At 59.8% G+C, this 21,842-nt stretch overlaps 1 protein-coding gene across 6 annotated transcripts in view; it reads right to left on the reverse strand.

Moving 5' to 3' along the window:
- The window catches only part of MINK1 (misshapen like kinase 1), a 155,423-nt gene extending 136,951 nt beyond the window's left edge, over positions 1-18,472 (reverse strand). For 4 of the 6 annotated variants that reach the window (XM_075332159.1, XM_075332158.1, XM_075332156.1 and 1 more), the window contains exon 1: positions 16,669-18,472. In XM_075332159.1, the coding sequence (XP_075188274.1) occupies positions 16,669-16,725 (57 nt within the window). In that variant the 5' untranslated portion in view covers positions 16,726-18,472. The remainder of the gene's footprint in view (positions 1-16,668) is intronic. The other 2 variants (XM_075332160.1, XM_075332161.1) reach the window with 1 other exon arrangement.
- Between the last annotated feature and the right edge of the window lie 3,370 nt (positions 18,473-21,842).

Consider the following 21,842-nt stretch of genomic DNA (forward strand, 5'->3'; position numbering starts at 1 on the left):
AAGAACCCGCGCCTCCCCCAGTAATGCCGGCGATCACAAGAACCCGCGCCTCCCCCAGCAATGCCAGCTATCACAAGAACCCGCGCCTCCCCCACTAATGCCAGCTATCACAAGAACCCGCGCCTCCCCCAGTAATGCCAGCGATCACAAGAACCCGCGCCTCCCCCACTAATGCCAGCGATCACAAGAACCCGCGCCTCCCCCACTAATGCCAGCGATCACAAGAACCCGCGCCTCCCCCACTAATGCCAGCGATCACAAGAACCCCCGCCTCCCCCACTAATGCCAGCGATCACAAGAACCCGCGCCTCCCCCACTAATGCCAGCTATCACAAGAACCCGCGCCTCCCCCACTAATGCCAGCGATCACAAGAACCCGCGCCTCCCCCACTAATGCCAGCGATCACAAGAACCCGCGCCTACCCCACAAGAACCCGCGCCTACCCCACAAGAACCCGCGCCTCCCCCACTAATGCCAGCGATCACAAGAACCCGCGCCTCCCCCACTAATGCCAGCGATCACAAGAACCCGCGCCTCCCCCAGTAATGCCAGCGATCACAAGAACCCGCGCCTCCCCCAGTAATGCCAGCGATCACAAGAACCCGCGCCTCCCCCACTAATGCCGGCGATCACAAGAACCCGCGCCTCCCCCACTAATGCCAGCGATCACAAGAACCCGCGCCTCCCCCACTAATGCCAGCGATCACAAGAACCCGCGCCTCCCCCACTAATGCCAGCGATCACAAGAACCCGCGCCTCCCCCACTAATGCCAGCGATCACAAGAACCCGCGCCTCCCCCACTAATGCCAGCGATCACAAGAACCCGCGCCTCCCCCACTAATGCCGGCGATCACAAGAACCCCCGCCTCCCCCACTAATGCCGGCGATCACAAGAACCCGCGCCTCCCCCAGTAATGCCAGCGATCACAAGAACCCGCGCCTCCCCCACTAATGCCAGCGATCACAAGAACCCCCGCCTCCCCCAGTAATGCCAGCGATCACAAGAACCCCCGCCTCCCCCAGTAATGCCAGCGATCACAAGAACCCCCGCCTCCTCCAGTAATGCCAGCGATCACAAGAACCCGCGCCTCCCCCACTAATGTCAGCGATCACAAGAACCCGCGCCTCCCCCACTAATGCCAGCGATCACAAGAACCCGCGCCTCCCCCACTAATGCCAGCGATCACAAGAACCCGCGCCTCCCCCACTAATGCCAGCGATCACAAGAACCCGCACCTCCCCCACTAATGCCAGAGATCACAAGAACCCGCGCCTCCCCCACTAATGCCAGCGATCACAAGAACCCGCGCCTCCCCCACTAATGCCAGCGATCACAAGAACCCCCGCCTCCCCCACTAATGCCAGCGATCACAAGAACCCCCGCCTCCTCCAGTAATGCCAGCGATCACAAGAACCCGCGCCTCCCCCACTAATGCCAGCGATCACAAGAACCCGCGCCTCCCCCACTAATGCCAGCGATCACAAGAACCCGCGCCTCCCCCACTAATGCCAGCGATCACAAGAACCCGCGCCTCCCCCACTAATGCCAGCGATCACAAGAACCCGCGCCTCCCCCACTAATGCCAGCGATCACAAGAACCCGCGCCTCCCCCACTAATGCCAGCGATCACAAGAACCCGCACCTCCCCCACTAATGCCAGCGATCACAAGAACCCGCGCCTCCCCCACTAATGCCAGCGATCACAAGAACCCACGCCTCCCCCACTAATGCCAGCGATCACAAGAACCCGCGCCTCCCCCACTAATGCCAGCGATCACAAGAACCCGCGCCTCCCCCACTAATGCCAGAGATCACAAGAACCCGCGCCTCCCCCACTAATACCAGCGATCACAAGAACCCGCGCCTCCCCCACTAATGCCAGCGATCACAAGAACCCCCGCCTCCCCCACTAATGCCAGCGATCACAAGAACCCCCGCCTCCTCCAGTAATGCCAGCGATCACAAGAACCCGCGCCTCCCCCACTAATGCCAGCGATCACAAGAACCCGCGCCTCCCCCACTAATGCCAGCGATCACAAGAACCCGCGCCTCCCCCACTAATGCCAGCGATCACAAGAACCCGCGCCTCCCCCACTAATGCCAGCGATCACAAGAACCCGCGCCTCCCCCACTAATGCCAGCGATCACAAGAACCCGCGCCTCCCCCACTAATGCCAGCGATCACAAGAACCCGCGCCTCCCCCACTAATGCCAGCGATCACAAGAACCCGCGCCTCCCCCACTAATGCCAGCGATCACAAGAACCCGCGCCTCCCCCACTAATGCCAGCGATCACAAGAACCCGCGCCTCCCCCACTAATGCCAGCGATCACAAGAACCCGCGCCTCCCCAACTAATGCCAGCGATCACAAGAACCCGCGCCTCCCCCACTAATGCCAGCGATCACAAGAACCCGCGCTTCCCCCACTAATGCCAGCGATCACAAGAACCCGCGCCTCCCCCACTAATGCCAGCGATCACAAGAACCCCCGCCTCCCCCACTAATGCCAGCGATCACAAGAACCCGCGCCTCCCCCACTAATGCCAGCGATCACAAGAACCCGCGCCTCCCCCAGTAATGCCGGCGATCACAAGAACCCGCGCCTCCCCCACTAATGCCAGCGATCACAAGAACCCCCGCCTCCCCCACTAATGCCGGCGATCACAAGAACCCGCGCCTCCCCCACTAATGCCAGCGATCACAAGAACCCGCGCCTCCCCCACTAATGCCAGCGATCACAAGAACCCGCGCCTCCCCCACTAATGCCAGCGATCACAAGAACCCGCGCCTCCCCCAGTAATGCCGGCGATCACAAGAACCCGCGCCTCCCCCAGTAATGCCGGCGATCACAAGAACCCGCGCCTCCCCCAGTAATGCCAGCGATCACAAGAACCCGCGCCTCCCCCACTAATGCCAGCGATCACAAGAACCCGCGCCTCCCCCACTAATGCCAGCGATCACAAGAACCCGCGCCTCCCCCACTAATGCCAGCGATCACAAGAACCCGCGCCTCCCCCACTAATGCCGGCGATCACAAGAACCCGCGCCTCCCCCACTAATGCCAGCGATCACAAGAACCCCCGCCTCCTCCAGTAATGCCGGCGATCACAAGAACCCGCACCTCCCCCACTAATGCCAGAGATCACAAGAACCCGCGCCTCCCCCACTAATGCCAGCGATCACAAGAACCCGCGCCTCCCCCACTAATGCCAGAGATCACAAGAACCCGCGCCTCCCCCACTAATGCCAGCGATCACAAGAACCCGCGCCTCCCCCACTAATGCCAGCGATCACAAGAACCCCCGCCTCCCCCACTAATGCCAGCGATCACAAGAACCCCCGCCTCCTCCAGTAATGCCAGCGATCACAAGAACCCGCGCCTCCCCCACTAATGCCAGCGATCACAAGAACCCGCGCCTCCCCCACTAATGCCAGCGATCACAAGAACCCGCGCCTCCCCCAGTAATGCCAGCGATCACAAGAACCCGCGCCTCCCCCACTAATGCCAGCGATCACAAGAACCCGCGCCTCCCCCAGTAATGCCGGCGATCACAAGAACCCGCGCCTCCCCCACTAATGCCAGCGATCACAAGAACCCGCGCCTCCCCCACTAATGCCAGCGATCACAAGAACCCGCGCCTCCCCCACTAATGCCAGCGATCACAAGAACCCGCGCCTCCCCCACTAATGCCAGCGATCACAAGAACCCGCGCCTCCCCCACTAATGCCAGCGATCACAAGAACCCGCACCTCCCCCACTAATGCCAGCGATCACAAGAACCCACGCCTCCCCCACTAATGCCAGCGATCACAAGAACCCGCACCTCCCCCACTAATGCCAGAGATCACAAGAACCCGCGCCTCCCCCACTAATGCCAGCGATCACAAGAACCCGCGCCTCCCCCACTAATGCCAGCGATCACAAGAACCCCCGCCTCCCCCACTAATGCCAGCGATCACAAGAACCCGCGCCTCCCCCACTAATGCCAGCGATCACAAGAACCCGCGCCTCCCCCACTAATGCCAGCGATCACAAGAACCCGCGCCTCCCCCACTAATGCCAGCGATCACAAGAACCCGCGCCTCCCCCACTAATGCCAGCGATCACAAGAACCCGCGCCTCCCCCACTAATGCCAGAGATCACAAGAACCCGCGCCTCCCCCACTAATGCCAGCGATCACAAGAACCCGCGCCTCCTCCAGTAATGCCAGCGATCACAAGAACCCGCGCCTCCCCCACTAATGCCAGCGATCACAAGAACCCGCGCCTCCCCCACTAATGCCAGCGATCACAAGAACCCGCGCCTCCCCCACTAATGCCAGCGATCACAAGAACCCGCGCCTCCCCCACTAATGCCAGCGATCACAAGAACCCGCGCCTCCCCCACTAATGCCAGCGATCACAAGAACCCGCGCCTCCCCCACTAATGCCAGCGATCACAAGAACCCGCGCCTCCCCCACTAATGCCAGCGATCACAAGAACCCGCGCCTCCCCCACTAATGCCAGCGATCACAAGAACCCCCGCCTCCCCCACTAATGCTAGCGATCACAAGAACCCGCGCCTCCCCCACTAATGCCAGCGATCACAAGAACCCGCGCCTCCCCCACTAATGCCGGCGATCACAAGAACCCGCGCCTCCCCCAGTAATGCCGGCGATCACAAGAACCCGCGCCTCCCCCAGTAATGCCGGCGATCACAAGAACCCGCGCCTCCCCCACTAATGCCAGCAATCACAAGAACCCGCGCCTCCCCCACTAATGCCAGCGATCACAAGAACCCGCGCCTCCCCCAGTAATGCCAGCGATCACAAGAACCCGCGCCTCCCCCACTAATGCCAGCGATCACAAGAACCCGCGCCTCCCCCACTAATGCCAGCGATCACAAGAACCCGCGCCTACCCCACTAATGCCGGCGATCACAAGAACCCCCGCCTCCCCCACTAATGCCGGCGATCACAAGAACCCGCGCCTCCCCCACTAATGCCAGCGATCACAAGAACCCGCGCCTCCCCCACTAATGCCAGCGATCACAAGAACCCGCGCCTCCCCCACTAATGCCAGCGATCACAAGAACCCGCGCCTCCCCCACTAATGCCAGCGATCACAAGAACCCGCGCCTCCCCCACTAATGCCAGCGATCACAAGAACCCGCGCCTCCCCCAGTAATGCCAGCGATCACAAGAACCCGCGCCTCCCCCACTAATGCCGGCGATCACAAGAACCCGCGCCTCCCCCACTAATGCCAGCTATCACAAGAACCCGCGCCTCCCCCACTAATGCCAGCGATCACAAGAACCCGCGCCTACCCCACTAATGCCGGCGATCACAAGAACCCGCGCCTCCCCCACTAATGCCGGCAATCACAAGAACCCGCGCCTCCCCCACTAATGCCAGCGATCACAAGAACCCGCGCCTCCCCCACTAATGCCAGCGATCACAAGAACCCGCGCCTCCCCCACTAATGCCAGCGATCACAAGAACCCGCGCCTCCCCCACTAATGCCAGCGATCACAAGAACCCGCGCCTCCCCCACTAATGCCAGCGATCACAAGAACCCGCGCCTCCCCCACTAATGCCAGCGATCACAAGAACCCGCGCCTCCCCCACTAATGCCGGCGATCACAAGAACCCGCGCCTCCCCCACTAATGCCGGCGATCACAAGAACCCGCGCCTCCCCCACTAATGCCAGCGATCACAAGAACCCGCGCCTCCCCCACTAATGCCAGCGATCACAAGAACCCGCGCCTCCCCCACTAATGCCAGCGATCACAAGAACCCGCGCCTCCCCCACTAATGCCAGCGATCACAAGAACCCGCGCCTCCCCCACTAATGCCAGCGATCACAAGAACCCGCGCCTCCCCCACTAATGCCAGCTATCACAAGAACCCGCGCCTCCCCCACTAATGGCGGCGGGGCCCTCGCCTCCCCCACTAATGGCGGCGGGGCCCTCGCCTCCCCCAATAATGGCGGCGGGGCCCTCGCCTCCCCCAATAATGGCGGTGGGGCCCTCGCCTCCCCCAATAATGGCGGCGGGGCCCTCGCCTCCCCCACTAATGGCGGCGGGGCCCTCGCCTCCCCCACTAATGGCGGCGGGGCCCTCGCCTCCCCCAATAATGGCGGCGGGGCCCTCGCCTCCCCCAATAATGGCGGCGGGGCCCTCGCCTCCCCCAATAATGGCGGCGGGGCCCTCGCCTCCCCCAATAATGGCGGCGGGGCCCTCGCCTCCCCCAATAATGGCGGCGGGGCCCTCGCCTCCCCCAATAATGGCGGCGGGGCCCTCGCCTCCCCCAATAATGGCGGCGGGGCCCTCGCCTCCCCCAATAATGGCGGCGGGGCCCTCGCCTCCCCCAATAATGGCGGCGGGGCCCTCGCCTCCCCCAATAATGGCGGCGGGGCCCTCGCCTCCCCCAATAATGGCGGCGGGGCCCTCGCCTCCCCCAATAATGGCGACGGGGCCCTCGCCTCCCCCAATAATGGCGGCGGGGCCCTCGCCTCCCCCACTAATGGCAGCGGGGCCCTCGCCTCCCCTAATAATGGCGGCGGGGCCCTCGCCTCCCCTAATAATGGCGGCGGGGCCCTCGCCTCCCCCAATAATGGCGGCGGGGAAACATTTGGCTACAATGCATTTACGACCTGTGGACTTCTAAAAAATAAAGTTTTCATTCAGTGACAGCAAGCGGTGATGTTTACCATGGTGAAGACTAGAAAACGTAATATTTCTCTACAGGAGTCCGGAGTCAGCAGGTGGGTGTCCTGTCCCTTTAAGGGAGCGTTCCTACATTCAGGCCACGGACTGACCCCCATTATTACCGCGCACTGGGGTATTACGGGTAATGCGGAGATAATGACGGCGGGGAGGCTGGGAATAGTCCGCACTGATCCGAGCTGCGGCCCCCGTCAGCCCCTATCCTGCGGACCCCGTAATAACTCAGCGGGATGGCACAGTATACAACCATTACGCCACAATATCACCAGTAACAACACCTCTGCTTGCTGTCAGTTAATGGGACCTGATCCGCCGCACAGCTGAGGGTTTGGTACATTTGCATCCACAGCACAAAACTCTGCCTTACAAAAGTGTCAGTGCAGACTGGATACAAAGCAACAAACCCTCAGCTGTGTGAGCCGGACCCCGCAGAGCGCCCCCCGGATGGCGTCGTGTGACCCGGCCGCCCCCGCGATCGGATCGTCAGCCCATCCGGCGAGATCACGGCACGTAATAACCTTATAATATATCCCCCCCCCCCCCGATAGAATCCAGATCAATGATACTTTCCCGATTGCCTCTGACAGTCGTCGTGACAACCATTGTAACACTGCGTCACCGCATTCTCCGGTCGTCGTGGTAACAGGCAGCATCGATTATCGTGTCATCTCCTCGCTTTTCAGATGGATCGGCGTTATAAGCACCAGAGCGGTTCTGGTCCGAATCACCCGAGTGCGGCCACATCGCAGCCGCCAAGAGAATAGAGCAAGGCTGCAGTGTAAAGCATAGGGAAGAGGAAGAGGAACCGCTCTCGTATCTTATGAAGGGAGGCACTACTGATTGCAGACTTCCTCGGCTGCTTTGTCTACTGGAGTCATCAATCATAGCTGTGCATTAGTGGGAGCAGCGCTGCAGTGTAAAGCATGGTGCAAGGAAAGCAAGAGCCCGAATCTCTGGTGTAGACCTAAATCCACCACGTCTCCTCAGACTGGGGCAGACCCGCAGTGTAAAGCACAGAGTAAGAACAAAGTGGTAGGTGGATTTCTGACTACCTCAAACTGGAAGCTAACAGAGCAGTGCTGCAGTGTAAAGCACAGGGAAAGACAGAAAAGCCATCTTGACTCACTGATAGTTCATTCTGGAGCAGAGCTGCAGTGTAAAGCATAGCGGAAAAACAGACCAGTAGGCTGAGCTCTGAACACTGCTAGATGACAGCTTTGCCTTATGGAGTAGAGCTGCAGTGTAAAGCATTGCGGATAAACCCGGAGGCAGAGCTCTGAATACTGGTAGATGACAGCTTTGCCTTATGGAGTGGAGCTGCAGTGTAAAGCATAGCGGATAAACCCGGAGGCAGAGCTCTGAATACTGCTAGATGACAGCATTACCTTATAGAGTGGAGCTGCAGTGTAAAGCATTGCGGATAAACCCAGAGGCTGAGCTCTGAATACTGCTAGATGACAGCATTGTCTTATGGAGCAGAGCTGCAGTGTAAAGCATAGTGGATAAACCCGAAGGCTGAGCTCTGAATACTGCTAGATGACAGCATTGTCTTATGAAGCAGAGCTGCAGTGTAAAGCATAGTGGATAAACCCGAAGGCTGAGCTCTGAATACTGCTAGATGACAGCATTACCTTATAGAGTGGAGCTGTAGTGTAAAGCATAGTGGATAAACCCGGAGGCAGAGCTCTGAATATTGGTAGATGACAGCTTTGCCTTATGGAGTGGAGCTGCAGTGTAAAGCATAGTGGATAAACCCGGAGGCTGAGCTCTGAATACTGCTAAATGACAGCATTGCCTTATGAAGCAGAGCTGCAGTGTAAAGCATTGCGGATAAACTAGGAGGCTGAGCTCTCAATACTGCTAAATGACAGCATTGCCTTATGGAGCAGAGCTGCAGTGTAAAGCATAGCGGATAAACCAGGAGGCTGAGCTCTCAATACTGCTAAATGACAGCATTGCCTTATGGAGCAGAGCTGCAGTGTAAAGCATAGCGGATAAACCAGGAGGCTGAGCTCTCAATACTGCTAGATGACAGCTTTGCCCTATAGAGTGGAGCTGCAGTGTAAAGCATAACGGATAAACCCGGTGGCTGAGCTCTGAATACTGCTAGATGACAGCATTGCCTTATGAAGCAGAGCTGCAGTGTAAAGCATAACGGATAAACCCGGAGGCAGAGCTCTGAATACTGCTAGATGACAGCATTACCTTATAGAGTGGAGCTGTAGTGTAAAGCATAGCGGATAAACCCGGAGGCTGAGCTCTGAATACTGGTAGATGACAGCTTTGCCTTATGGAGTAGAGCTGCAGTGTAAAGCATTGCGGATAAACCCAGAGGCTGAGCTCTGAATTCTGCTAGATGACAGCATTGCCTTATGAAGCAGAGCTGCAGTGTAAAGCATAACGGATAAACCCAGAGGCAGAGCTCTGAATACTGCTAGATGACAGCATTGCCTTATAGAGTGGAGCTGCAGTGTAAAGCATAGCGGATAAACCCGAAGGCTGAGCTCTGAATACTGCTAGATGACAGCATTACCTTATAGAGTGGAGCTGCAGTGTAAAGCATAGCGGATAAACCAGGAGGCTGAGCTCTGAATACTGGTAGATGACAGCATTGCCTTATGGAGTGGAGCTGCAGTGTAAAGCATAACGGATAAACCCGGAGGCTGAGCTCTGAATACTGCTAGATGACAGCATTACCTTATAGAGTGGAGCTGCAGTGTAAAGCATAGTGGATAAACCCGGAGGCTGAGCTCTGAATACTGCTAGATGACAGCATTGCCTTATGAAGCAGAGCTGCAGTGTAAAGCATAACGGATAAACCCGGAGGCTGAGCTCTGAATACTGCTAGATGACAGCATTACCTTATAGAGTGGAGCTGCAGTGTAAAGCATAACGGATAAACCAGGAGGCTGAGCTCTGAATACTGCTAGATGACAGCATTGCCTTATGGAGCAGAGCTGCAGTGTAAATTATAGCGGATAAACCAGGAGGCTGAGCTCTGAATACTGCTAGATGACAGCATTGCCTTATGAAGCAGAGCTGCAGTGTAAAGCATAACGGATAAACCAGGAGGCAGAGCTCTGAATACTGCTAGATGACAGCATTGCCTTATGGAGTGGAGCTGCAGTGTAAAGCATAGTGGATAAACCCAGAGGCTGAGCTCTGAATACTGCTAGATGACAGCATTGCCTTATGAAGCAGAGCTGCAGTGTAAAGCATAACGGATAAAGCCGGAGGCAGAGCTCTGAATACTGCTAGAGGACAGCTTTGCCCTATAGAGTGGAGCTGCAGTGTAAAGCATTTCCCTACCCACCAATAAATATTGAAAGAGACCTCCCACCCTAGAAGGTTCGCGACGAAACCTGGCACATTGCTATTGTAAGGCACGGACTTAGTGTATGTAAAAGAGGCGGAGCCTACTCCTTAAAGGGGAACATCACAGAGCCAAACCTCGGTCACCCCGGATAACCCCGGCCTGGGAGCCGGGCAGCGCAGGGGATCAGGGCTCTGCGGGGGGCATAGCAGGGGGGGGGGGTTCATCAGATTGACGGGGTAGAGTTTCTCGCTTGTTTTTCGGCCTCTGCAGCTTTAACCCTTCGTGACGTGGAGACTGATCCTACGCTGATCAGATTCTGGGGATCAGGTTGGAATCTGGTGAGGAGGTGCTGTGCTCCCCCCTCTACGTCTCACAGCTGGGGGTTTGCTACAGTCTGTGCCTGACCTGGTCGTTACAATGTATCAGTGGAAGCTGCAGACCAGATACAATGGTTACCCACTCTCTGCCGCCCCCTATCTGCGGGCACAACGCTCCGGCCCACCCATCCCTGACCGGCCGGGGCAGAGCCACCTCCATACACAGCACAAACCCAGACGTCTACAGGCCCGAACCCCACAATCACTGTCAACTAGTCCCCAATTATCCCACCCCCTCCCCATATACAGTGTCTGGCCTAGTCCGGGTTATCCCACCCCCTCCCCATATACAGTGTCTGGCCTAGTCCGGGATATCCCCCCCCTCCCCATATACAGTGTCTGGCCTAGTCCGGGTTATCCCACCCCCTCCCCATATACAGTGTCTGACCTAGTCCGGGTTATCCCGTCATATACAGTGTCTGGCCTAGTCCGGGTTATCCCACCCCCTCCCCATATACAGTGTCTGGCCTAGTCCGGGTTATCCCACCCCCTCCCCATATACAGTGTCTGGCCTAGTCCGGGTTATCCCACCCCCTCCCCATATACAGTGTCTGGCCTAGTCCAGGTTATCCCACCCCCTCCCCATATACAGCGTCTGACCTAGTCCGGGATATCCCCCCCCTCCCCATATACAGCGTCTGACCTAGTCCGGGTTATCCCCCCCCCCTCCCCATATACAGCGTCTGCCTAGTCCGGGTTATCCCACCCCCTCCCCATATACAGCGTCTGACCTAGTCCGGGTTATCCCACCCCCTCCCCATATACAGTGTCTGGCCTAGTCCGGGTTATCCCACCCCCTCCCCATATACAGTGTCTGGCCTAGTCCGGGTTATCCCACCCCCTCCCCATATACAGTGTCTGGCCTAGTCCGGGTTATCCCACCCCCTCCCCATATACAGTGTCTGGCCTAGTCCGGGTTATCCCACCCCCTCCCCATATACAGTGTCTGCCTAGTCCGGGTTATCCCACCCCCTCCCCATATACAGCGTCTGACCTAGTCCTGGTTATCCCACCCCCTCCCCATATACAGTGTCTGGCCTAGTCCGGGTTATCCCACCCCCTCCCCATATACAGTGTCTGGCCTAGTCCGGGTTATCCCACCCCCTCCCCATATACAGTGTCTGGCCTAGTCCGGGTTATCCCACCCCCTCCCCATATACAGTGTCTGACCTAGTCCGGGTTATCCCACCCCCTCCCCATATACAGTGTCTGACCTAGTCCGGGTTATCCCACCCCCTCCCCATATACAGTGTCTGACCTAGTCCGGGATATCCCCCCCCTCCCCATATACAGCGTCTGGCCTAATCCAGTCAGTCCCCATCTTCCCCAATACACAGTTTTGTCCATCATGGTTTTGCCTTCCTCCCTGTACACAATGTCGGCCCTAGTCCCGGTTCTTCCTCCCTTCAGGCACACAGGGTCGGCCCTAGTCCCGGTTGGTTCTTCCTCCCCGCACACAGGGTCGGCCCTAGTCCCGGTTGGTTCTTCCTCCCCGCACACAGGGTCGGCCCTAGTCCCGGTTGGTTCTTCCTCCCCGCACACAGGGTCGGCCCTAGTCCCGGTTGGTTCTTCCTCCCCGCACACAGGGTCGGCCCTAGTCCCGGTTGGTTCTTCCTCCCCGCACACAGGGTCGGCCCTAGTCCCGGTTGGTTCTTCCTCCCCGCACACAGGGTCGGCCCTAGTCCCGGTTGGTTCTTCCTCCCCGCACACAGGGTCGGCCCTAGTCCCGGTTGGTTCTTCCTCCCCGCACACAGGGTCGGCCCTAGTCCCGGTTGGTTCTTCCTCCCCGCACACAGGGTCGGCCCTAGTCCCGGTTGGTTCTTCCTCCCCGCACACAGGGTCGGCCCTAGTCCCGGTTGGTTCTTCCTCCCCGCACACAGGGTCGGCCCTAGTCCCGGTTGGTTCTTCCTCCCCGCACACAGGGTCGGCCCTAGTCCCGGTTGGTTCTTCCTCCCCGCACACAGGGTCGGCCCTAGTCCCGGTTGGTTCTTCCTCCCAGCACACAGGGTCGGCCCTAGTCCCGGTTGGTTCTTCCTCCCCGCACACAGGGTCGGCCCTAGTCCCGGTTGGTTCTTCCTCCCCGCACACAGGGTCGGCCCTAGTCCCGGTTGGTTCTTCCTCCCCGCACACAGGGTCGGCCCTAGTCCCGGTTGGTTCTTCCTCCCCGCACACAGGGTCGGCCCTAGTCCCGGTTGGTTCTTCCTCCCCGCACACAGGGTCGGCCCTAGTCCCGGTTGGTTCTTCCTCCCCGCACACAGGGTCGGCCCTAGTCCCGGTTCTTCCTTCCACCTCGCACACACTGTGTAGGCCCTAGTCCCGGTTATTCCTTCCACCTCGCACACACTGTCGGCCCTAGTCTTGGTTATTCATTCCACCTCACACACACTGTGTAGGCCCTAGTCTTGGTTATTCCTCCCTCCTCGCACACACTGTCGGCCCTAGTCTTGGTTATTCCTCCCTCCTACACACACACACTGTGTCGGCCCTAGTCCCGGTTATTCCTTCCTCCTCGCACACACTGTCGGCCCTAGTCTTGGTTATTCCTTCCTCCTCGCACACACTGTGTCGGCCCTAGTCCCGGTTATTCCTTCCACCTCGCACACACTGTCGGCTCTAGTCTTGGTTATTCCTTCCACCTCGCACACACTGTCGGCCCTAGTCCCGGTTATTCCTTCCACCTCGCACACACTGTCGGCCCTAGTCTTGGTTATTCCTCCCTCCTACACACACTGTGTCGGGCCCTAGTCTTGGTGTCTTGGTTATTCCTCCCTCCCGCACACTATGTCGGCCCTAGTCCCGGTTATTCCTTCCTCCACACACACACACACACACACACACACTGTCGGCCCTAGTCCCGGTTATTCCTTCCTCCTCGCACACACTGTCGGCCCTAGTCCCGGTTATTCCTTCCTCCTCGCACACACTGTCGGCCCTAGTCCCGGTTATTCCTTCCTCCTCGCACACAGGGTCGGCCCTAGTCCCGGTTGGTTCTTCCTCCCCGCACACAGGGTCGGCCCTAGTCCCGGTTGGTTCTTCCTCCCCGCACACAGGGTCGGCCCTAGTCCCGGTTGGTTCTTCCTCCCCGCACACAGGGTCGGCCCTAGTCCCGGTTGGTTCTTCCTCCCCGCACACAGGGTCGGCCCTAGTCCCGGTTGGTTCTTCCTCCCCGCACACAGGGTCGGCCCTAGTCCCGGTTGGTTCTTCCTCCCCGCACACAGGGTCGGCCCTAGTCCCGGTTGGTTCTTCCTCCCCGCACACAGGGTCGGCCCTAGTCCCGGTTGGTTCTTCCTCCCCGCACACAGGGTCGGCCCTAGTCCCGGTTGGTTCTTCCTCCCCGCACACAGGGTCGGCCCTAGTCCCGGTTGGTTCTTCCTCCCCGCACACAGGGTCGGCCCTAGTCCCGGTTGGTTCTTCCTCCCCGCACACAGGGTCGGCCCTAGTCCCGGTTGGTTCTTCCTCCCCGCACACAGGGTCGGCCCTAGTCCCGGTTGGTTCTTCCTCCCCGCACACAGGGTCGGCCCTAGTCCCGGTTGGTTCTTCCTCCCCGCACACAGGGTCGGCCCTAGTCCCGGTTGGTTCTTCCTCCCCGCACACAGGGTCGGCCCTAGTCCCGGTTGGTTCTTCCTCCCCGCACACAGGGTCGGCCCTAGTCCCGGTTGGTTCTTCCTCCCCGCACACAGGGTCGGCCCTAGTCCCGGTTGGTTCTTCCTCCCCGCACACAGGGTCGGCCCTAGTCCCGGTTGGTTCTTCCTCCCCGCACACAGGGTCGGCCCTAGTCCCGGTTGGTTCTTCCTCCCCGCACACAGGGTCGGCCCTAGTCCCGGTTGGTTCTTCCTCCCCGCACACAGGGTCGGCCCTAGTCCCGGTTGGTTCTTCCTCCCCGCACACAGGGTCGGCCCTAGTCCCGGTTGGTTCTTCCTCCCCGCACACAGGGTCGGCCCTAGTCCCGGTTGGTTCTTCCTCCCCGCACACAGGGTCGGCCCTAGTCCCGGTTGGTTCTTCCTCCCCGCACACAGGGTCGGCCCTAGTCCCGGTTGGTTCTTCCTCCCCGCAAACAGGGTCGGCCCTAGTCCCGGTTGGTCCTTCCTCCCCGCACACAGGGTCGGCCCTAGTCCCGGTTCTTCCTTCCACCTCGCACACACTGTGTAGGCCCTAGTCCCGGTTATTCCTTCCACCTCGCACACACTGTCGGCCCTAGTCTTGGTTATTCATTCCACCTCACACACACTGTGTAGGCCCTAGTTTTGGTTATTCCTCCCTCCTCGCACACACTGTCGGCCCTAGTCCCGGTTATTCCTTCCTCCTCGCACACACTGTCGGCCCTAGTCTTGGTTATTCCTTCCTCCTCGCACACACTGTGTCGGCCCTAGTCCCGGTTATTCCTTCCACCTCGCACACACTGTCGGACCTAGTCTTGGTTATTCCTTCCACCTCGCACACACTGTCGGCCCTAGTCCCGGTTATTCCTTCCACCTCGCACACACTGTCGGCCCTAGTCTTGGTTATTCCTCCCTCCTACACACACTGTGTCGGGCCCTAGTCTTGGTGTCTTGGTTATTCCTCCCTCCCGCACACTATGTCGGCCCTAGTCCCGGTTATTCCTTCCTCCTCGCACACACTGTCGGCCCTAGTCCCGGTTATTCCTTCCTCCTCGCACACACTGTCGGCCCTAGTCCCGGTTATTCCTTCCTCCTCGCACACACTGTCGGCCCTAGTCCCGGTTATTCCTTCCTCCTCGCACACACTGTCGGCCCTAGTCCCGGTTATTCCTTCCTCCTCGCACACACTGTCGGCCCTAGTCCCGGTTATTCCTTCCTCCTCGCACACACTGTCGGCCCTAGTCCCGGTTATTCCTTCCTCCTCGCACACACTGTCGGCCCTAGTCCCGGTTATTCCTTCCTCCTCGCACACACTGTCGGCCCTAGTCCCGGTTATTCCTTCCTCCTCGCACACACTGTCGGCCCTAGTCCCGGTTATTCCTTCCTCCTCGCACACACTGTCGGCCCTAGTCCCGGTTATTCCTTCCTCCTCGCACACACTGTCGGCCCTAGTCCCGGTTATTCCTTCCTCCTCGCACACACTGTCGGCCCTAGTCCCGGTTATTCCTTCCTCCTCGCACACACTGTCGGCCCTAGTCCCGGTTATTCCTTCCTCCTCGCACACACTGTCGGCCCTAGTCCCGGTTATTCCTTCCTCCTCGCACACACTGTCGGCCCTAGTCCCGGTTATTCCTTCCTCCTCGCACACACTGTCGGCCCTAGTCCCGGTTATTCCTTCCTCCTCGCACACACTGTCGGCCCTAGTCCCGGTTATTCCTTCCTCCTCGCACACACTGTCGGCCCTAGTCCCGGTTATTCCTTCCTCCTCGCACACACTGTCGGCCCTAGTCCCGGTTATTCCTTCCTCCTCGCACACACTGTCGGCCCTAGTCCCGGTTATTCCTTCCTCCTCGCACACACTGTCGGCCCTAGTCCCGGTTATTCCTTCCTCCTCGCACACACTGTCGGCCCTAGTCCCGGTTATTCCTTCCTCCTCGCACACACTGTCGGCCCTAGTCCCGGTTATTCCTTCCTCCTCGCACACACTGTCGGCCCTAGTCCCGGTTATTCCTTCCTCCTCGCACACACTGTCGGCCCTAGTCCCGGTTATTCCTTCCTCCTCGCACACACTGTCGGCCCTAGTCCCGGTTATTCCTTCCTCCTCGCACACACTGTCGGCCCTAGTCCCGGTTATTCCTTCCTCCTCGCACACACTGTCGGCCCTAGTCCCGGTTATTCCTTCCTCCTCGCACACACTGTCGGCCCTAGTCCCGGTTATTCCTTCCTCCTCGCACACACTGTCGGCCCTAGTCCCGGTTATTCCTTCCTCCTCGCACACACTGTCGGCCCTAGTCCCGGTTATTCCTTCCTCCTCGCACACACTGTCGGCCCTAGTCCCGGTTATTCCTTCCTCCTCGCACACACTGTCGGCCCTAGTCCCGGTTATTGCTTCCTCCTCGCACACACTGTCGGCCCTAGTCCCGGTTATTCCTTCCTCTTCGCACACAATGTCGGCCCTAAGCCCGGTTATTCCCTTTCCCTTCTGTACTTTGTCTATCCTAGGCCCAGTTTAGCCCCTGTGTACAGGGACAGCCCGTGCCCCCTTCTACCTCGTACACAGTGCAAGTCTTAGTTCTAGTCTGCCACTGTAGATTGTCAGCTCTTGGGCCACACAAGGACATTTTTACATGCGACCCCCTCCCCAATTAGCCAATGCTCTCACCCTCAGTGCAGAGAGATCGATGTCATCCAGACTCCGGGCTGGAGGGTCGGTCGCCATGTTTTCGCTTTGAGTGCGGTGGGGTTTGGTCACATGGAATGTTCTCGATGACGCAGCTCAACTCCTGGGGGCGCTGCTCACATCACCGACCCCCCGCCAGGTAACGGGGGTCCGGCAGATTACAATCACAAGCTGCAGTGAGTCACATGACACCCACACGGCAAACGCAACGGCACAATGTGAGGGCCACGACAACCCCGCACCGTCACAAGTCCCACACCAGACGAGGCCGAGCCCCTCGATGCGGAGGGGACCCCGAGATCTTAGACTGGATCTCCAAAGTCTGAGAGGATCCCAAAGGGAGGACAAGCTAATGGTCCATTCAGGTGCACCGGTCCCCGCACATCCAGGGGAAGGTTCACCGGTCCCCGCACTCGTCACTCCAGGAGAGGGCTACTGGTCCGCAACATTCCAGGGGATGGTAACCAGTTCCCGCACCCGCTGCTCCAGCAGAAGGTCACCACCGCTCCAAGGGAGGGTCGCCGGTCCCTGCACCTGTCACTCCAGGAGAGTCAGCGGTCCCTGCAATCGCGGCTCCAGTACAAGGGTCACCGGTCCCCACTGCTCCAGGGGGTCATTACTCTCCGTCACAACTGTTGCCGATGATCAGTACAATCAGGGGTCTTCCCCGCCTCTAGACAGATGAGTATCTCTAACTCTTGTGACAGCCGGGGGTCTCTATAGACAGTTGCACCCAGTGACAGCCACTTCGGGGGTCTGTATAGACAGTTGTGGGTGGACAGACCCAGTGACAGCCACTCCGGGGGTCTCTATAGACTGTTGCACCCTGTGACAGCAGCTCCGGGGGGTCTCTGCACCCTGTGACAGCCGCTCCGGGGGTCTCTGCACCCTGTGACAGCCGCTCCGGGGGTCTCTGCACCCTGTGACAGCCGCTCCGGGGGTCTCTATTGGCAGTTATGGGTGAACAGACCCTGTGACAGCCGCTTCGGGGGTCTCTATTGACAGCTGTGGGTGGACAGACCCAGTGACAGCCGCTCCGGGGGTCTCTATAGAATGTTGCACCCAGTGACAGCCACTCCGGGGGTCTCTATAGACTGTTGCACCCAGTGACAGCCGCTTCGGGGGTCTCTATTGACAGTTGCACCCAGTGACAGCCGCTCCGGGGGTCTCTATTGACAGCTGTGGGTGGACAGACCCAGTGACAGCCGCTCCGGGGGTCTCTATTGACGGTTGCACCCTGTGACAGCCGCTCCGGGGGTCTCTATTGACAGTTGCACCCAGTGACAGCCGCTCCGGGGGTCTCTATTGACAGTTGCACCCAGTGACAGCCGCTCCGGGGGTCTCTATTGACAGTTGCACCCTGTGACAGCCGCTCCGGGGGTCTCTATTGATGGTTGCACCCTGTGACAGCCGCTCCGGGGGTCTCTATTGACGGTTGCACCCTGTGACAGCCGCTCCGGGGGTCTCTATTGATGGTTGCACCCTGTGACAGCCGCTCCGGGGGTCTCTATAGACGGTTGCACCCTGTGACAGCCGCTCCGGGGGTCTCTATAGACGGTTGCACCCAGTGACAGCCGCTCCGAGGGTCTCTATGGTCGGAGGGGGAGGATTAGCCCTTGTTCCGGGCCGTGCTGTTGCCAGGGCCCCTGTAGCAGCTGCTGCGGCCTCTCCCGCCGTCTCCGCCGCCCCCGTGCTTCTACCTCCGGTACTTCCGGCTCCCGTTCTCCGTTCTCTCGCTCTGAGGCCGCACCTGGAGGATGGCGCTCCAGGCACCGCCCACGACTCGTTTCATTGGTGGAGAAAGGCGCGGAGAGGCGGAGCCACAGGAAGAAATGTCACATGACGAATAACCGCAGCGGCAACACAGACAGCACCTGAGGTGGGCGGAGCTACACGAGAAGGAGGAGCTTGATGCGGATTTAGGAGGTGGAGTTAGTGACGTCATGATACTTAATCCATTGGAGAGTGGTAAAAGGCGTTCCAATGAGGCAGACGCGGCCATATTGGACAAGGGAATTTGCCCAATTATAAAAACAAGCACATTTTGGTAAATGTTACCTTTATTTATTGTGGAGACTACTGCGGGCTACCGCTAAGCCAGCACACTGCAATAATCAATAGAGTCTGCTGAGGCGTGTATGGGGTGAAAAGCCTCAATGACTGGAACACTGTGGAATAGGGGGCTCTGGTGAGGACCAGAGGGGCTTGGAGAGGACAGAGGGGCAGGCAGAGGAATCCGGAGAGGACAGAGGAGTCCGGAGAGGACAGAGGAGTCCGGAGAGGGCAGAGGGCTCTGGTGAGGGACAGAGGGGCCTGGAGAGGACAGAGGAGTCCGGAGAGGACAGAGGGGCTTGGAGAGGACAGAGGGGCCTGGAGAGGACAGAGAGAGGCCTGGAGAGGACAGAGAGGGGCCTGGAGAGGACAGAGGGGCCTGGAGAGGACAGAGAGGGGCCTGGAGAGGACAGAGAGGGGCCTGGAGAGGACAGAGGGGCCTGGAGAGGACAGAGAGGGGCCTGGAGAGGACAGAGAGGGGCCTGGAGAGGACAGAGAGGGGCCTGGAGAGGACAGAGGGGCCTGGAGAGGACAGAGAGGGGCCTGGAGAGGACAGAAGGGCCTGGAGAGGACAGAGGGGCCTGGAGAGGACAGAGGGGCCTGGAGAGGACAGGGGGGTCTGGAGAGGACAGGGGGTCTGGAGAGGACAGAGAGGGGCCTGGAGAGGACAGAAGGGCCTGGAGAGGACAGAGGGGCCTGGAGAGGACAGAGGGGCCTGGAGAGGACAGAAGGGCCTGGAGAGGACAGAGGGGCCTGGAGAGGACAGAAGGGCCTGGAGAGGACAGAGGGGCCTGGAGAGGACAGAGGGGCCTGGGGAGGACAGGGGGGTCTGGAGAGGACAGAGGGGCCTGGAGAGGACAGAAGGGCCTGGAGAGGACAGAGGGGCCTGGAGAGGACAGAGGGGCCTGGAGAGGACAGGGGGGCCTGGAGAGGACAGAGGGGCCTGGAGAGGACAGAGGGGCCTGGAGAGGACAGGGGGGTCTGGAGAGGACAGAGGGGCCTGGAGAGGACAGAAGGGCCTGGAGAGGACAGAGGGGCCTGGAGAGGACAGAGGGGCTTAGAGAGGACAGAGGGGCCTGGAGAGGATAGAGGGGCCTGGAGAGGACAGAGGGGCCTAGAGAGGGCAGAGAAGTCTGGAGAGGGCAGAGGGGTCTGGAGAGGACAGGGGCCTGGAGAGGGCAGAGGGGTCTGGAGAGGACAGAGGGGCCTGGAAATGGCAGAGGGGTCTTGAGAGGACAGAGGGGCCCGGAGAGGACAGAGGAGTCCGGAGAGGACAGAGGGGCCTGGAGAGGACAGAGGGGCCTGGAGAGGACAGGGGGGTCTGGAGAGGACAGGGGGGTCTGGAGAGGACAGAGAGGGGCCTGGAGAGGACAGAAGGGCCTGTAGAGGACAGAGGGGCCTGGAGAGGACAGAAGGGCCTGGAGAGGACAGAGGGGCCTGGAGAGGACAGAAGGGCCTGGAGAGGACAGAGGGGCCTGGAGAGGACAGAGGGGCCTGGAGAGGACAGGGGGGTCTGGAGAGGACAGAGGGGCCTGGAGAGGACAGAAGGGCCTGGAGAGGACAGAGGGGCCTGGAGAGGACAGAGGGGCCTGGAGAGGACAGAGGGGCCTGGAGAGGACAGAGGGGCCTGGAGAGGACAGGGGGGTCTGGAGAGGACAGAGGGGCCTGGAGAGGACAGAAGGGCCTGGAGAGGACAGAGGGGCCTGGAGAGGACAGAGGGGCTTAGAGTGGACAGAGGGGCCTGGAGAGGATAGAGGGGCCTGGAGAGGACAGAGGGGCCTAGAGAGGGCAGAGAAGTCTGGAGAGGGCAGAGGGGTCTGGAGAGGACAGGGGCCTGGAGAGGGCAGAGGGGTCTAGAGAGGACAGAGGGGCCTGGAAATGGCAGAGGGGTCTTGAGAGGACAGAGGGGCCCGGAGAGGACAGAGGAGTCCGGAGAGGACAGAGGGGCCTGGGGAGGACAGAGGAGTTCGGAGAGGACAGAGGGGCCTCGAGAGGACAGAGGAGTTCGGAGAGGACAGAGGGGCCTGGAGAGGACAGAGGAGTCCGGAGAGGACAGAGGGGCCTGGAGAGGGCAGAGGTGTCTGGAGAGGACAGAGGAGTCCGGAGAGAACAGGGGGGCCTGGAGAAGGCAGAAGGGCCTGGAGAGGGCAGAGGGCTCTGGTGAAGGACAGAGGGGCCTGGAGAGGACAGAGGAGTACGGAGAGGACAGAGGGGCCTGGAGAGGGCAGAGGGGTCTGGAAAGGGAAGAGGAGTCTGGAGAGGGCAGAGGGTTCTGGAGAGGACAGAGGAGTCCGGAGAGGGCTCTGGTGAGGGCAGAGGGATCTCGAGAGGATAGAAGAATCTGGAGAGAGCAGAGGGGTCTGGGGAGGACAAAGGAGTCCAGAGAGGGAAGAGGGCTCTGGTGAGGGACAGAGGGGTCTGGAGAGGACAGAGGGGTCTGGAGAGGGCAGAGGGGTCTGTAGAGGACAGAGGAGTCTGGAGAGGGCAGAGGGCTTGAGGACAGAGGAGTCCGGAGAGGGCAGAGGGCTCTGGTGAGGGACAGAGGAGTCTGGAGAGGATAGAGGGGTCTGGAGAGGGCAGAGGGCTCTGGTGAGGGACAGAGGGGTCTGGAGAGGATAGAGGGGTCTGGAGAGGACAGAGGGATCTGAAGAGGACAGAGTGGTCTGAAGCGGACAGAGGGGTCTGAAGGAGACAGAGGGGTCTGGAGAGGACAGGGGAGTCTTGGCGGGACAGAGGGGCCCGGAGAAGGCAGAGGAGTTTGGAAAGGACAGAGGGGTCTGGAGGTGACAGAAGTCTGGGCATGACAGAGGGGTCTGGAGAGGACAGAGGAGTCTGGAGGTCTGGAGGGGACAGATGATAGCGGGGACAGAGGGGTCTGGAGAGAACAGAAGAGTCTGGAGAGGACAGAGGGGCCTGGAAAAGACGAGCGAACTTGATGGTATTGTTTGAGGTCATACAGGACACCTGGTGTCCAGGTCTTGAACTTGAACCTGGACTTAAAAAAAAAAAAATCTGTGTTTTGAGTTTGTAGTTTTGGTGCTGCTGGTCATATACTAATAAAGCTTGCTGAAAGGCAGCAGTACAGCCAATCAGCAAGCTTTATT

The sequence above is a fragment of the Anomaloglossus baeobatrachus genome, unplaced genomic scaffold (genome assembly GCF_048569485.1).
Source record: "Anomaloglossus baeobatrachus isolate aAnoBae1 unplaced genomic scaffold, aAnoBae1.hap1 Scaffold_244, whole genome shotgun sequence".
NCBI classification, from domain to species: domain Eukaryota; kingdom Metazoa; phylum Chordata; class Amphibia; order Anura; family Aromobatidae; genus Anomaloglossus; species Anomaloglossus baeobatrachus.